Raw genomic sequence first — 14,268 nt, forward strand, 5'->3', positions numbered from 1 at the left:
TTGGGGAGTTAGATTTCTTGTTTCTTTGCTGATTTTTTTTTTCTGTTAGCTTAGCTTGGCATAGCATAGCTAATGCAAATGGATGGGAACTGACTGTGTTCAGTATAAACCAAATATCTCTTGATGTGAATATTTCTGCTGTTTTTAGATAAAACGTTAGTGTTGTTTAATGCTTTCTAATGGCATGCTATGGTTAAGATATGAAGGTTCTCAAACCCAGAGAATGGACCCTGATAAACCCAGAAAATGGACCCTGATAAACCCAGAGAGTGGTCTCTGCTAAACCCAGAGAATGGACCCTGATAAACCCAGAGAATGGACCCTGATAAACCCAGAGAATGGACCCTGATAACCCCAGAGAATGGACCCTGATAAACCCAGAGAATGGCTCCTGATAAACCCAGAGAATGGACCCTGATAAACCCAGAGAATGGACCCTGATAAACCCAGAGAATGGCTCCTGATAAACCCAGAGAATGGACCCTGATAAACCCAGAGAATGGCTCCTGATAAACCCAGAGAATGGACCCCTGATAAACCCAGAGAATGGCTCCTGATAAACCCAGAGAATGGACCCTGATAAACCCAGAGAATGGCTCCTGATAAACCCAGAGAATGGCTCCTGATAAACCCAGAGAATGGACCCTGATAAACCCAGAGAATGGACCCCTGATAAACCCAGAGAATGGCTCCTGATAAACCCAGAGAATGGACCCTGATAAACCCAGAGAATGGACCCCTGATAAACCCAGAGAATGGACCCTGATAAACCCAGAGAATGGACCCTGATAAACCCAGAGAATGGACCCTGATAAACCCAGAGAATGGACCCCTGATAAACCCAGAGAATGGCTCCTGATAAACCCAGAGAATGGACCCTGATAAACCCAGAGAATGGACCCCTGATAAACCCAGAGAATGGCTCCTGATAAACCCAGAGAATGGACCCCTGATAAACCCAGAGAATGGCTCCTGATAAACCCAGAGAATGGACCCCTGATAAACCCCAGTTGTGATTTATTGAGGATATCAGTGCTTGTGTGTTGGATCAGTAGCACTGGTGCTAGCGTCGTGGCTAACAGTTACTGCATTAAGGGGTTACTGCAAAAGCTGTCTCTCTGGTTCAGATGTTTATTTGGGCCACTTTTTAACCTTTTTTCTCCATTGTTTTGCTTTCCCTGTTTACCACTTTACCACTTTTTATCCGCTTTTTACTCCTTTTTCTGGTCATTTTTACAATTTTCTTGCCACTTAAAACCCTTTTTTTCAAATTCTTTTTTGCCCGTTTTCCTCTCTTTAACTAATTTTTGATATATTTCCAGTTTTTTTTTTTTTACCACTTTCAACCTTTTTCCCACATTTTGACTTCTCTCCACCAGTTTTGCAACTTTTTAACCCCTTTTTCCGATGTAATCACTTTTTAACGTCTTAATACTACTTTATCGTGCCATTTTTGAACCTTTTTGCCACTTTACCCCATATTTTCATATTTTTTGCCTATTTTTTCCTGTTAATTATTTCTTGCCACTTTTTTTCAGCTTTTCAACATTTTCCACCTATTTTTATAACCCATTTTTGCCTCTTTCAACATATTTTCACCACATTTTTGCCTATCTTTTAACCAATTTTTGCAATCATTTTGTTATTTTTCCCATAAAGTTCTCTTAGTTCCTTCTTATTGTTTCTTGATGTTTGTGGACATCATGAACTCTGTCTGACATTACTCTCTGAATGGTTTAAACACTGGTAATATTACTGATAAAAAGGTAATTCTGCTTCGAGAAAGAGGTTTACATTTTGATAAAGGCTAGATTTTACTATGGCATAAATGAATAAAACTAACACATTTTCAGTTATTAATTCCATATCCTTTGGCAGTGTTGGGGTAATGCATTACAAAGCAAAGGATTTGTACTGGGATTACTGTTTTGTTACCTCTGCCATCCTAGGAGAGGATTTAGAAGTGGATTTAGAAGTTTACTCCATCTACCCTACACTACAGCACTGTGTCTATAAAACCACGTAACATCGTGTTAGTTCGTCACAAGGAGCTACAATGTATGTAATGAAACAGACATGCACAGGATCAATCTAAAATGTTTAGTGCTAATATAAGTAAGTGTGCTACTGCAGGAGGTTTTGAGGGCAGTTAAGAGCTGTGCCTGACTCAGACAAAGCAAACAGTGATCCTAAATCCTCTACATCCCTGCTAGATTCCCCCTGGTGCCCTAAAGTTTGAGAAGAGCTCACTTGGATGCTGCCTTGTTAGCTTAATATGGTAAAATGCTGTCTAAGGTGTCAGCTCAGAGGACAAAACTTGTTAAAAGTCTGTGTTTAGTACTAGAGAAAACTGTGAAACATTGAGAAATAACATCTTTTGTCCCTGTATTAATGCTGTCACAGACCCCTGCACTCACTCATTTCATCACTCTTACGGCTGCACTCTCTCTTTACACTCACAGCATCTTTGGGTTATAAATATGGCAGCTATTTTTCTTTTACAAACATGGATATTGTGTTAGTTTGATTAACAAAGTATTAAAGTATCAAAGCCTTAGACAACCTTAGAGCAGAGACAACCGTAGCATGCAGAAAGGACTGCAATCAAATCCTGCACCTTCCTGCACGAGTGTGGACGTCTCGGACTCTGATTGGATGAGAGCTCATGAACCAATGAATTGACCAGCTGACTAGAGGGTGTCAGTCCTTCTATTTTTGTTGCTGAGGTAACAATCAGTTATCCATATCGATATTCTTTGAAGGTTTAAGGAAAACCAATTGGTGTCTTGTTTACATTTAACTTGAATTAAGATGAAGTCTAAAACTCTGGTATTTTGAGCTGTTAGTGAGCTGAAACAACATTAAAGGAACAAAACAACTTCAGGGACTCAGTTTGACTGTTTAATTACAGAAAAAATTGTTTATTTTGAAAAGGAAAGGCAGGAAGTGAAAAAGAGAAGCAGAGTTTGATCCTGTTTCACTTAAGGAAAAGAGCCAGAGAGTGAGGGGCAGTAAGAGCAGACTTAAGGTTGACAGAGATCCTCCCTACATATTTACAGTTTCACTGTTCATCAGGTTCTGGATCATCAGAAACACGATGACTGAATCAAACACAGTCCCTTCAACGTGTTTAGACTCCTTCTGACAGTGCAGTGTCTCTTTTGGGGTAGTTATTTTGCAGGTTTGGCCTCAGCCGGGTTCTCTCCCGTGTCTAGGGTCTTGAGGAGGCGGAAAAGTCCGGCGGCCTCGCGGATCCGGCTGAACTCAATGCAAAAAGCCTGGACCTCAATGAAGAGGTCTTGAACATTTATGATCTTGTTCCTGATCAGGGACTGGAGGAAGACGCAGACCAGACGCACCAGACGGTTCTGAGAGGGAGACATAGTCAGAAACAAATTTAGGTTAAAACCCCAACTAAAATTATAAAGATGATATTCATATGCCTGAGTTTTAAACATCTACCTCATAAGACTTTAGTGTTTTAACCCTTAGAGCTCACAGCTATTTTTTTCACCATAATGTTGTGCCTGGACTTTTTTTTCTTAAAAAGCTTGTTAAACATCAACCATGTGGTGCACAGTCAAGCTCCATACATCTTTTTTTTCACAGAACAACCTGGGCTTTAAGAATATATCTACCACAGTAATGTCAATTGAATTTTTTGAAAGTTATTGGACTCTAAAGACAAAAGAAAAAACAAATCTGAATTCAAAACTCAGAAAACATCAGTGACTAAGCTTTTTCTTTGCACATACTTGTTCTCCCATCTCTTTGGGACACAACAGTGAAAAAATAAACATTTTGTGACCAACGGTTTTCAAAATTTCTACATATATACAAAGAAAAGTCCATGCGCTTGTTGCAGTTAGATTCATGTGTGCCATTCCTCAGACCAAAAGGGACACAACTGGTCGGCTGCAACTCCCACAATGCATTACACAACATGGTGATGCCCTGGGCAAATAGCCAGGTAAGTGATTGAAAATGGATAAAAAATGGATCAATAGACGTTTATTATTGGATCTAACAATGTGGATTCAATCGGTAAAGATCCCAAAAAGTCACTGGAGTTCTGGGCTCGCTACAATGGTGTCCTTTAGGAGTACAGAGACATTGAGGGTAGAAAACGGACAACAAGAAAGTCAGCTTTCAGTGGAAAAAAAGAATAAGTGTCTATGACTTATGGTTCAAAAGTTATCCATGTTTTAATAAAACTTGTCACTTCTTGTTATTTACAACACTGTCCTCAGAGACCCTGGAAAGTCAGCCGAGTCCAGGGCTCACTTTTAAATGTTCTGTAAGAGCTAAGAATGCACGGAGAACATAATCAGAAAGGCACAACAGAGAGCTTTCAGATTAAAACAAAACAAAACAAAACAAAACAAAACAAAAAAAAAAACAATTAAGTTTCTACGACCTATGGTTCAAACGTTACCAAGTGATTTATAAAGGAACGGGAGCTCTAAGGGTTAAGGTCAGTTTAAAGCAATGGATAATAATGTAACGTTTTCAAAAGTTCAAACTGTGTGAACTGAGCTGTTGCAGCTTCAATCAGAAGTTGCTTTGATTCACTTCCTCCAGTTTCCCACAGTGGGTTTTAGAATGAAAAGCTAGAAGCTGAAAGCTGTTTAAACAGCCAATAAGGGCCCAGAGAGGAAGTCAGCTATCATTACAGTCACAGAGCTTCAAACAGTCAGCTGGTCACAATGACAGAGGGTGGGAGGGAGGAGAGAGAGTATTTATTGGTCACTGCTGGAGGAACTGCCCCGCTGTTATGACACCGGTCAAAAGGTCAAATCCTGATCCTGACTGTTTGGTGCCCTCCAACTATACGCCTCGTCTCGCTTTGTCAAATAAAGGCAAGAAGCCCAAAACCTAATCAAACAAAATTAGTCAAAAGGAGTCAGTCCTTAGAACAGTCTTGATGGCCAACTCCACACCACGACTTCCTCGTAACCAGTACCCCTCAAGATTTACAGCCCCATTCATTCTTATAAGCATGGAGAGATACCAAGCCATGGTAAGAGAGCCACAGAAATTATGGATGGGCTGCTGCTGAATAAGAGGAGGGACAGTGAGTTCTGATATCAGGGCATCACTGGGAATGGATGACTGATGCATGTGTGTTTAAGGGTAGTGACTTGTATCTGAAAACCCGTCCTTTATCCCTGATAATACATGTATGCACAGACAGGCTTTCAGAGCGCCGCAGAGAACCCTGCGTTAACTCGTCTCGTTTTGAACCTTTTCAAGTTTAAACTTTGCAAAAAGCACAATCAACACTTAAGATTTTAAAAATAGTATTAAAAAACATCGAACACCAAATATTACAGTGGTTGTGAATCAGTCTATCTGTATAGGACTAATTCATAACAAATTCTATCTAATGACACTGAAAGGAGCCTTCTGGATTAAGGTGTGTATTTTTACCTGCATGTACTTGTCTTTGATCTGCTCACAGGTGGAGATGCAGTTGGAGATGTAGAGGTGAATGAACTCTGGAGGAAGATCAACAGCTGTGGTCAACCTGATGGGGTGGAAAAAGAAACAGAGTGGGATTTTAAGCTCCATCTGTTGTAGAGGACAAATGTTGAAAACATCGACATCCACTGCACTGAAAAAGAAACATTCAAACTCAAGCAGCAGCATCAAAAATCCAAAACCATAACACGAGGCATTTACTGAATTAGTAACACTTAAACTTCACTATTTCAATGCTAGATTTGTATCTACAGACCTGTTGACGACCTCCATGGAGTGCAGAGACATGTCCATATTGACGAGAACAGAGAAATACTCTGTGATCTGACTGCTCTGCATCAGCTTCAGCAGCATCTCGATGGCCACCAGCGGGTTGTTCTCCACCAGGTCTGGGAGCTTCGCCGGGGAAAGACCGATGTGGTACACCAGCTTTGGGTCCTTCTCCAGCTCCGCCAGCAGCTGCACAGAAAGAGGGTCAGCTATTCTGTTTTACTTAGAACTATTAAGAACTTGAAAGCTGGAATCCATCTTGTCTTAGATTTAAAAAGTAGGCTTTTTTGAGCACCAGATTTTAAAGGACATGTTGTGAAAACTCATCTTTTAACAGCTTCATGGGTAAAAGTTAAAATCTAAAATAACACAATAGAAGAAGAAAATAAATTATCTTATGAGCTCACCTGTGACTGCTGCTGGGCTGACAGCGGGCTCTTGAAGGCCTTGGACATGATGCGTTTGATCTCCACGCCTGTGCTGTTCTTCACGCACATGGAGCGGTCCCACTGAACGCTGTGATCCGGCTCGGTGGGGTTCAGCCACGCCAGCTCATCCTCACAAACGTGCAGAGGAGGTGGTGGGCGGATGAACTCTGGCCGGAAGTGACCTGAAAGGAGAGAGGAGGGAGGACGGACTGTTAGGACAGGAGCAGAGAACAGACGACAGGCTAAGACACCAACCGACCAGTGCATGGATCTGGTGTTCTTTTTTACACCAGTTTTAGCTGAAGATGGTACACTGGAGTTATGGTTACCATGGCAACATTTACACGGGCTCCAAAGGCGTCTTCATATTCACAGAGTCAGCAGCATGAGTCAGGATGTGAACAGCAATGAATTATAATCATCAGACGCCGTGACAGGGACGTGAAAATGTACCAGGAACATTAGTCAGACAGTTCTGACTCAGGGAGATTTTGGAAAGAACAACAAGAATTCCAATTATTTTTTATTCTGAAGTTAAGAAAGAAATAAGAGAGCAGACATTTGGGCTCTTTTCTCTCATTTTTCTGTTTTTAATCACACCAATGTCATTGCAGGTTCTCATTCATCAGGGTCATTGTTATCCAAATCTTGGTCCAAGGAGGAAACTCTACCTAAATCAAGTCCAGGTGCCTACTTTGAACCAAGATCTGGATATCCCTCCCAAGATTTCCTGCTACACGTCACCTCATCTTTGTATTGTTTTGATTAAGCGACCCCTGGTGGTAAGATTTTAATGTTTTAATCTTTTATGAGTAACTTCCCATTCGTGACAGTTTCCCCCCTGTGGTACGCTGACTTTGTTCTGTATATTCTAGCAGTTTTAATAAAATCTGCTGTTTTTTAACAGTGATACTTGCTGTGAATGTTTGCATTTGTTTTGACAGAATGCTGTTAATCTGCTGGTCTTACACAGACACTTCAACAGCAACAACACTTACTAAAATTAAATTCAAATTCAACTATCCGTCCTTACATTGATGGTCTGGATTGGTTTGTAGCTCATTTAGATATTAATATCATTTGTAACTGGTTCTCACCCAGATAAAGTTCCAGTTTTGATATAATATCTGTACTCACTCTCAAGTGGTGGGCGGGGCCCCGTGACCAGAGATTCTATGATCTGATTGGCCACTGAGCTGTCAAATCCTGAGTTTGATGAATCTGGATCAGGGTCGTTGAGGATACTCGGGAAGCTGGCTTTACTCTGAGTGGGCAGTTCTGACTGACGCTCTGCAAAAAAAAAAACAACAAAATCAAATAAATACGTATAAATAACAAACAGGTCAGGGTCTGATCAATACATGAGGGCGGCAGGAGCTCAGTCTGTAAGGACTTGGGCACGGGATAAGGGTGGTGGTGGTTCAAGTCCTGGTCAGTAGCTGGAGCGGTGTACTGTTGAATTCCCCTACGGTGAGGCACTAAACCCTCAACAGCTTCAATGAGAGCAGCAAGGCCATCACTCTGACACCTCTCCATTAGTGCATGTCCATGGGGATCCTGTTTGTGCATGTTTGCATGTTACTCAGCCTTAGTGAGTGTGATATATTCACCAATGCAGTGTACACCATGAATTTCCCTTCAGGGATTAATAAAGTATGGCTTCTTCTATAACAGAGAAAATGAGGGTGAGTTGAGGGGAGTTCACATGAGGTATTTATCTACTGTTTCATCCCATGCCTGGACGTGATGGCACAAGCAAGGTTTAAAAAGACGCACTGAAACTGAAATGAAACATAATGTGAAAATCCTTATCTTTGGAGCATTTTTTTCTTTTAACCTGCCAGATAGTGTCGATAATCACTATGATGCTTTTAGCATGATTTCCTGTGATACAGGAAACAAAAGAAAAGGAAACAGATCTACTGACAGATCTCCAGCTGACAAAAAATATTCATTATTTAGCTGCTAACTGTGTTTGTCTGTGATGTTGTTTGTGAGATAGAGGGGATTCGAGTGGTTATTAAACATTACGAACGAATGAGAGAAGCACAGAAACACATTTAAAAACTTTTTATGCTTTTTGTTTGTTTGGTTTAACTAAAGTATTTCATCTGTAAGAAAATATTAAGGATTCAAAACAGAGTTGCTTTTTTCTACCTATGAGGATTACAAGAGATGAGACCGTCGTCTTTATGCAAAAGTATGATAATAAACACAAAAGTGTATCCTATTTTGCCACTAAAGACAAAAGATTTTTTTTTACCTATTAGTATTTTTTTGTGAAAATAAGTTACAGTGCTGTGAAAAACTGTTTGCCCACTTTCTGATTCCTGATTTTTTTGCATATTTTTCACACTTAAATGTTTTGGATCATCAAACCAATTTTTATATGTCACAAAGACAACCCAAGTAAAAACAAAATGCAGTGTCTGAATGATTCTTTAATTTTTTAAGGGGGGAAAAATCCAAACCTATCTGGCCCTGTGTGAAAAAAGTAATTAACCCCCTTGTTAAATCATAAGTTAACTATGATTAATCACAGTGTTTGGAAAGCTGACTTCAGTCTGACTGGCCACACCCAGGCCTGATTATCGCCAGAACTGTTGAATCAAGAAAACACTTAAATAGATGCTGTCAGACAAAGTGAAGTAGGCTACAAGATCTCAGAAAGAAATGCATCATGCTATGATCCAAATAAACTCAAGAACAAATGAGAAACAAAGTGATTGAAATCTATCAGTCTGGAAAAGGTTACAAAGCCATTTCCAAGGCTTTGGGACTCCAGCGAACCATTCTCAGAGCCATTATCCACAAATGGAGAAAACTGGGAACAGTGGTGAACCTTCCCAGGAGTGGTCGGCCAACCAATATGACTCCAAGAGTGCAACGACGACTCATTCAGGAGGTCACAAAAGAACCCGGAACCAAATCCAAAGACCTGCAGGCCTCATTGTCCTCAGTTAAGGTCAGAGTTCATGACTCAACCAAGAAACATCTTCATGATCCCCAAGACTTTTGGAGAAATATTCTGTGGACAGATCAGACAAAAGTTGAACTTTCTGGAAGGTGTGTGGCCCATTACATCTGGAGTAAAAATAACTTAGCATTTGATAAGAAGAACATCATGCCAACAGTCAAACATGGTGGTGTCAGTGTGATGGTCTGGGGCTGCTTTGCTGCTTCAGGACCTGGACCACTTGCTGTGATTGATGGAACCATGAATTCTGCTGTTTACCAGAAAATCCTACAGGCCAACTTCCGGCCACCAGTTCATGCCCTTGAGCTCAAGCACTCTTGGGTTATGCAGCAGGACAACGACACAAAACATACCAGCAAGTCCACCTCAATGGCTCAAGAAAGAAAACAAAATTAAGGTTTTTGAGTGGCCAAGTCCGGGTCCGCACTTAAATCAAACTGAGATGCTGTGGTGTGACCTTAAACAGGCAGTTCATGCTGGAAAACTATCCAATATGGCTGAGTTAAAACAATTCTGTGAAGAAGAGTGGGCCAAAATTCCTCTACAGTGATGAGAAAGACTAATCACCAGTTATCACAAAAGCTTGATTCCAGTTATTGCTGCCAAGGGTGGAACAACCAGTCATTAGGTTCAGGGGGCAATTACCTTTTCACACAGGTCCAGATAGGTTTGGATTTCTTTACCCCCTTAAAAAAATAAATAATCATTCAGACACTGCATTTTGTATTTACTTGGGTTGTCTTTGTGAAATATAAAAATTGGTTTTATGATGCGAAACATTTATGTGTGATAAATATGCAAAAAACTCAGGAATCAGAAAGGGGGCAAATACTTTTTCATGGCACTGTACGTTTAGTATCAGTTTTTAGTGAAACTCCACCTTTAATTTCGACCCTCAGCCGTTGTCATGGAAATCTAAGAGCCGTTGTTGCTAAATGTTTTAATCATGAGACAGTGATGACGTCATTGCCCACAGCCAGAGTAGTAATCAAAATCATTCTTGTGTTTTGCAGTTGAGTCCACTTTATGCTGCTCACTATAGAGTGGATAGGGAGAAGGGAATGAGTGCGTGGTTTCAGACACAGCCTGGTTCAGACTTCCACCTCTGTGTGTGAGACCGGTTAAAGGAGACTCCACTGACATTTGTTACAGTTGGTCCTGACTTCACTTCTACAGAGTAAACACATAAATAATTTGCAAAGGCACACTGCGCTGTAAACAATTCAGTCACACAGTGTGACCTGACATTTATTTATTTATTTATTTAACCTTTATTTAACCAGATAAAAGACCCACTGAGATCAAGATTTCTTTTACAAGGGTGATCTGGCCAAGAGGTCAGCAGCACACGTCATAATAATTTCACCATGGCAGTTGTAGAGACAGCTGCTTTAGTGTCTGCCTTGCTGTAGATGGTGGCTCCTCCTCTGCTTTGTATCTGTATGAAAAGCACTGTTTACAATGCCATTTATGCCATGATATTATACACTCCTGTGGCATCTTATTTTCACTATGAATGTTATGGAGGCCTTAAAAGGGGACAAAGTATTCCTACGTCTGTGCTGTCTTTAGAGAACAGAAGTCTAACAAAAGCGAGAATAAGCTGAGCCTGCAGGGGAGCACAGCATTGTGTGTATCAAGTCTTTATTACCTAGCAACACCAAAATGAAGCCTGGATTGACAGACTGGGACACATAATATTGTGCTGTCACTGTATCAGTAAGAATGTGTCAAGGTGTAAACACAGTGGAACCTCAATAAATCAGTGTTGCAGGAATACACTGTGAAAACACCTTGAAAAATAAACAAAACCGCTGCATGTTTATAAGAAATGCAAAATAATCATTAAAATTACAAATATTGCTGTGCGGATTTGAAACTTATAGTACAGAAAAGTAATTGCGTATAGAAGATTTAACCACCTTTCCAGCTTCAATCAAAGAATCCCCTCATATTTTCAGTTTAACCTGACGGTTTTGTGTATCGCTCTGTATGATGGTGTTTTGCTGACCTGCTAAAGCGAGCTGCAGCCCACTGATGTCTATAGATTGGGGCATGTTACCGACATCCATACAGGAAACCTGACGAGGTGTCTTCTTGAACAGATCTCTAGGTGGGGCCAACATCAGCTGAGAGAGGAAGAACTTCTCTGGCTGGGTGATGGGAGGAAGGAAGCCTGGAGTGGACACATGAACATCTGTCTCATTTACACAGCACTTCATGAGACATAACGGATCACTGACATGACTAATTCTGTCGCTCTGAGCATGTATTGTTGTATCACAGCTGTGACCTACCTGAGAGCACCTTCTCGTGCTCGTCCCCGGCAGGTGAGGGGTTCAGCAGGTGAGCGAACACAGCAGCGAACGGGTTGGCAGCCAGCGGTTCGGTCCGGTACATCTCCCACAGGAGGTAGAGAGCTGTGAGCCTCTGAGGAGAGCTGGGCAGGAGATCAGGCTGCTGCAGGAGCATCACTAACACCGAGCCCACCCTGAAGTGTTCAGCTTTACCGAAATAGTGATGGAAGTGAGTGGACAGGCTCTCAAACGTGTTGGTACAAGCCTCCTCTGAGATGATGCTCAGCAGGTTGGACAGTTCCTTCGGAGCCAGAGTCATGGTGTCCAACACCGGTGTTAGCCTCGTTAAAGATCAGGACTAATACAAAAAAGTCTGTATATCAGGTCAGCACAACAGAGTAATCATGTCTGTGATAGATAAGTGGAGTTAAATCATGTTTCTCTGACAGAATGAATCAGCTGACGTCTGAAAGTCATCACACGAGCTCAGTTAGCAACGAGTTAGCTTAGCCTAGCCGCGCTAACTGATTAAAAACATCAAAATCATGATTTAAATTTAACAGTCCGAAAATAAAACCCACCCTCGTCGGTTTTCTGATTACATAACAATACTAAGAAACCAGAAAAACGTACAACAAGCCAAATATCCCAGTATTTTAAAGTGTTTTCCGGCTGTTAGTTTGAAAACAGAGCTGGTGCTGTAGCCGTTTAAATTCTGATTTGACCCTAGCGGCGCAGGGCATTGTGGGTGATGTAGTTTATGCTGAGATCTTTTACTTTCTACTAAAACGAAACACCTTTTCTAAATGTACATCCATTAAATGACTTTTAGTTTGGTACTTTATAATCAAATCTGATAAAGCATGATGTTGAAATTTAAAACAGACCAACACTTATAGTAACAAGAACGGCAAAACGGTTTAATACCCACAATTCCTCAAGGTTTACTTCCGGTTCGTTTCTTCTTCTGGCTTTTACTTCACATGGGGCTCAGTTTTTTTGTTGTTTTACAATACTGAACTCTCTTAATAACATGAACAAATCAATTTTAAGTTATTCCCATTAACATGTTGGCGCACTAAACTTTACTTTTCCCTTTATCAATTTTAGAAAATCTGGATCAAATCCAAATTTGAAATAGAAACATATTACCAAGTAAGGCTCTTTATTCTCAAAAACTGGCGACATTTGTTTTATTCAAACATGAACATGACTAGTGTAAGTGTGACGATTCCAAAAAAGTCGGGTGGCTATGTTAAATGTCAATTTAAACAGAAGTTAATTGTCAAATCTTATACATTCATATTTTATTCAGAATAGAACATACAAACTTAGACATTTTACCGTTTCATAAAAATATTAGCTCATTTTGAATTTGATAGCAGCAACACATCTCAAAAAATGTAGGGCCATGTTTACCATTGTGTAGCATCCTCTCTCCTCTTACAGCAGTCTGTAAACTTATGGGAAGGACCCGGGCTCTTCTTTTGTGAAGCCATGCTGTTGTGATGGATGTGGTATGTGGTTTAGCATCGTCTTGCAGAAGGGAAGCATATGTTGCTCCGTTTTAAATGAGCTTTGGTCCAGAGAAAACAGCGGGGTGTCTGCATCCTGCAGTCACATGTGAATGTGTCCTTGGGCAAGACGACCTCAGTTTGCTCCCACTGTATGAATTAGATTTGCTAATTCTGATAGCCAATTCTCCATAGTAACCTCTGCCATCAGTGAATGAATGTGTGAGTAAAACGCTTTGAGTGGTAGGATGACCAGAAAAGTGCTATAAAATCTCAAATCCATTAAACATTTACAAATGGCTTCTTCTCTGCATGATCCAGCTTTAACTGATGGACAAAGATTTCTGGAAGTGTTCCTGAGCCCATGCAGTGATTTTAGTATAAAATCATGCCGTGGGTTTCAGTGATAATTTTGTCGACTAAAACTATGACTAAAACTAGGGTAGTCATTGACAGCCTTTTTATCCATGACAAAAACGAGACTAAAACTAACAAAAATAGATCTATGATGACTAAAACTGACAAAAACTACGTTTAGTTTTCGTCAGAATGGCTTTAACTAGACTAAAATGTAATGCAGTTTTTGTCGGACATTCCAAATCCGTGATATTTCTCCACTGTGGGTAAATCTGTCAAAATGCAATGCAGCTGTATCTATTCTGCCTCTCAGCTGTAGAAAGCAGGGACCCCAGGTTTGGTAGAGTGCAGAGAACACACTACCATGATTTGGCACCAGATTCAGGCTAGAAAATAAAGGCTTGGACTAAAAGTAAAGACTAAAATATGAGGACTTTTTATGGACTCAAACTAGACTAAAATGTTTTGAGTTTTCGCCGACTGAAACTAGACTAAAACTAAAAAGGGTATAAATAACTAAAATGGGACTAAAACTAAAATGCATTTCATTCAAAGACTAAAAGTAAAACAAAAACTAGAAATAGCTGCTAAAATTAACACTAGTGGGTTTTTTTTAAGATATATTTTTGGGCTTTTTAATGCCTTTATTTAAAGAGGAAGACAGTGGACAGAGTCAGAAACAGGGATTGGAGAGAGTGGAGGAGGAACATGCAGGAAAGGAGCTGCAGGCCTGACTTGAAACCATGCAGCTCATGCAAATGGGGTGTGACCCCTGCCCGTGAATTTATGCCTGTTTTTGGTGCAGTGACCCCTAAAAGCCCCAAGATCATCAGCATTCAGGACTGACCTTCAGCCTTGACCCTTGCCCACAGAGATTTCTCCAGATTCTCTGAAACCTTTCATGATATTATGGACTGTAGATGGTGGGAGATTAAAGTCTTCAC

At 40.5% G+C, this 14,268-nt stretch overlaps 1 protein-coding gene across 1 annotated transcript; it reads right to left on the reverse strand.

Moving 5' to 3' along the window:
* Positions 1-2,888: 2,888 nt before the first annotated feature.
* Positions 2,889-12,199, reverse strand: cnot11 (CCR4-NOT transcription complex, subunit 11). The gene is made up of 7 exons (XM_041806427.1): positions 11,454-12,199; positions 11,168-11,332; positions 7,317-7,469; positions 6,159-6,361; positions 5,738-5,940; positions 5,431-5,527; positions 2,889-3,368 (listed from the first exon to the last, which is right to left on the reverse strand). Exons 1-7 carry the CDS (start codon positions 11,770-11,772, stop codon positions 3,171-3,173), a joined length of 1,338 nt encoding a protein of 445 aa, XP_041662361.1. The 5' UTR covers positions 11,773-12,199; the 3' UTR covers positions 2,889-3,170.
* Between the last annotated feature and the right edge of the window lie 2,069 nt (positions 12,200-14,268).

This window comes from Cheilinus undulatus, linkage group 15 (genome assembly GCF_018320785.1).
Source record: "Cheilinus undulatus linkage group 15, ASM1832078v1, whole genome shotgun sequence".
Taxonomy (NCBI): Eukaryota; Metazoa; Chordata; class Actinopteri; order Labriformes; family Labridae; genus Cheilinus; species Cheilinus undulatus.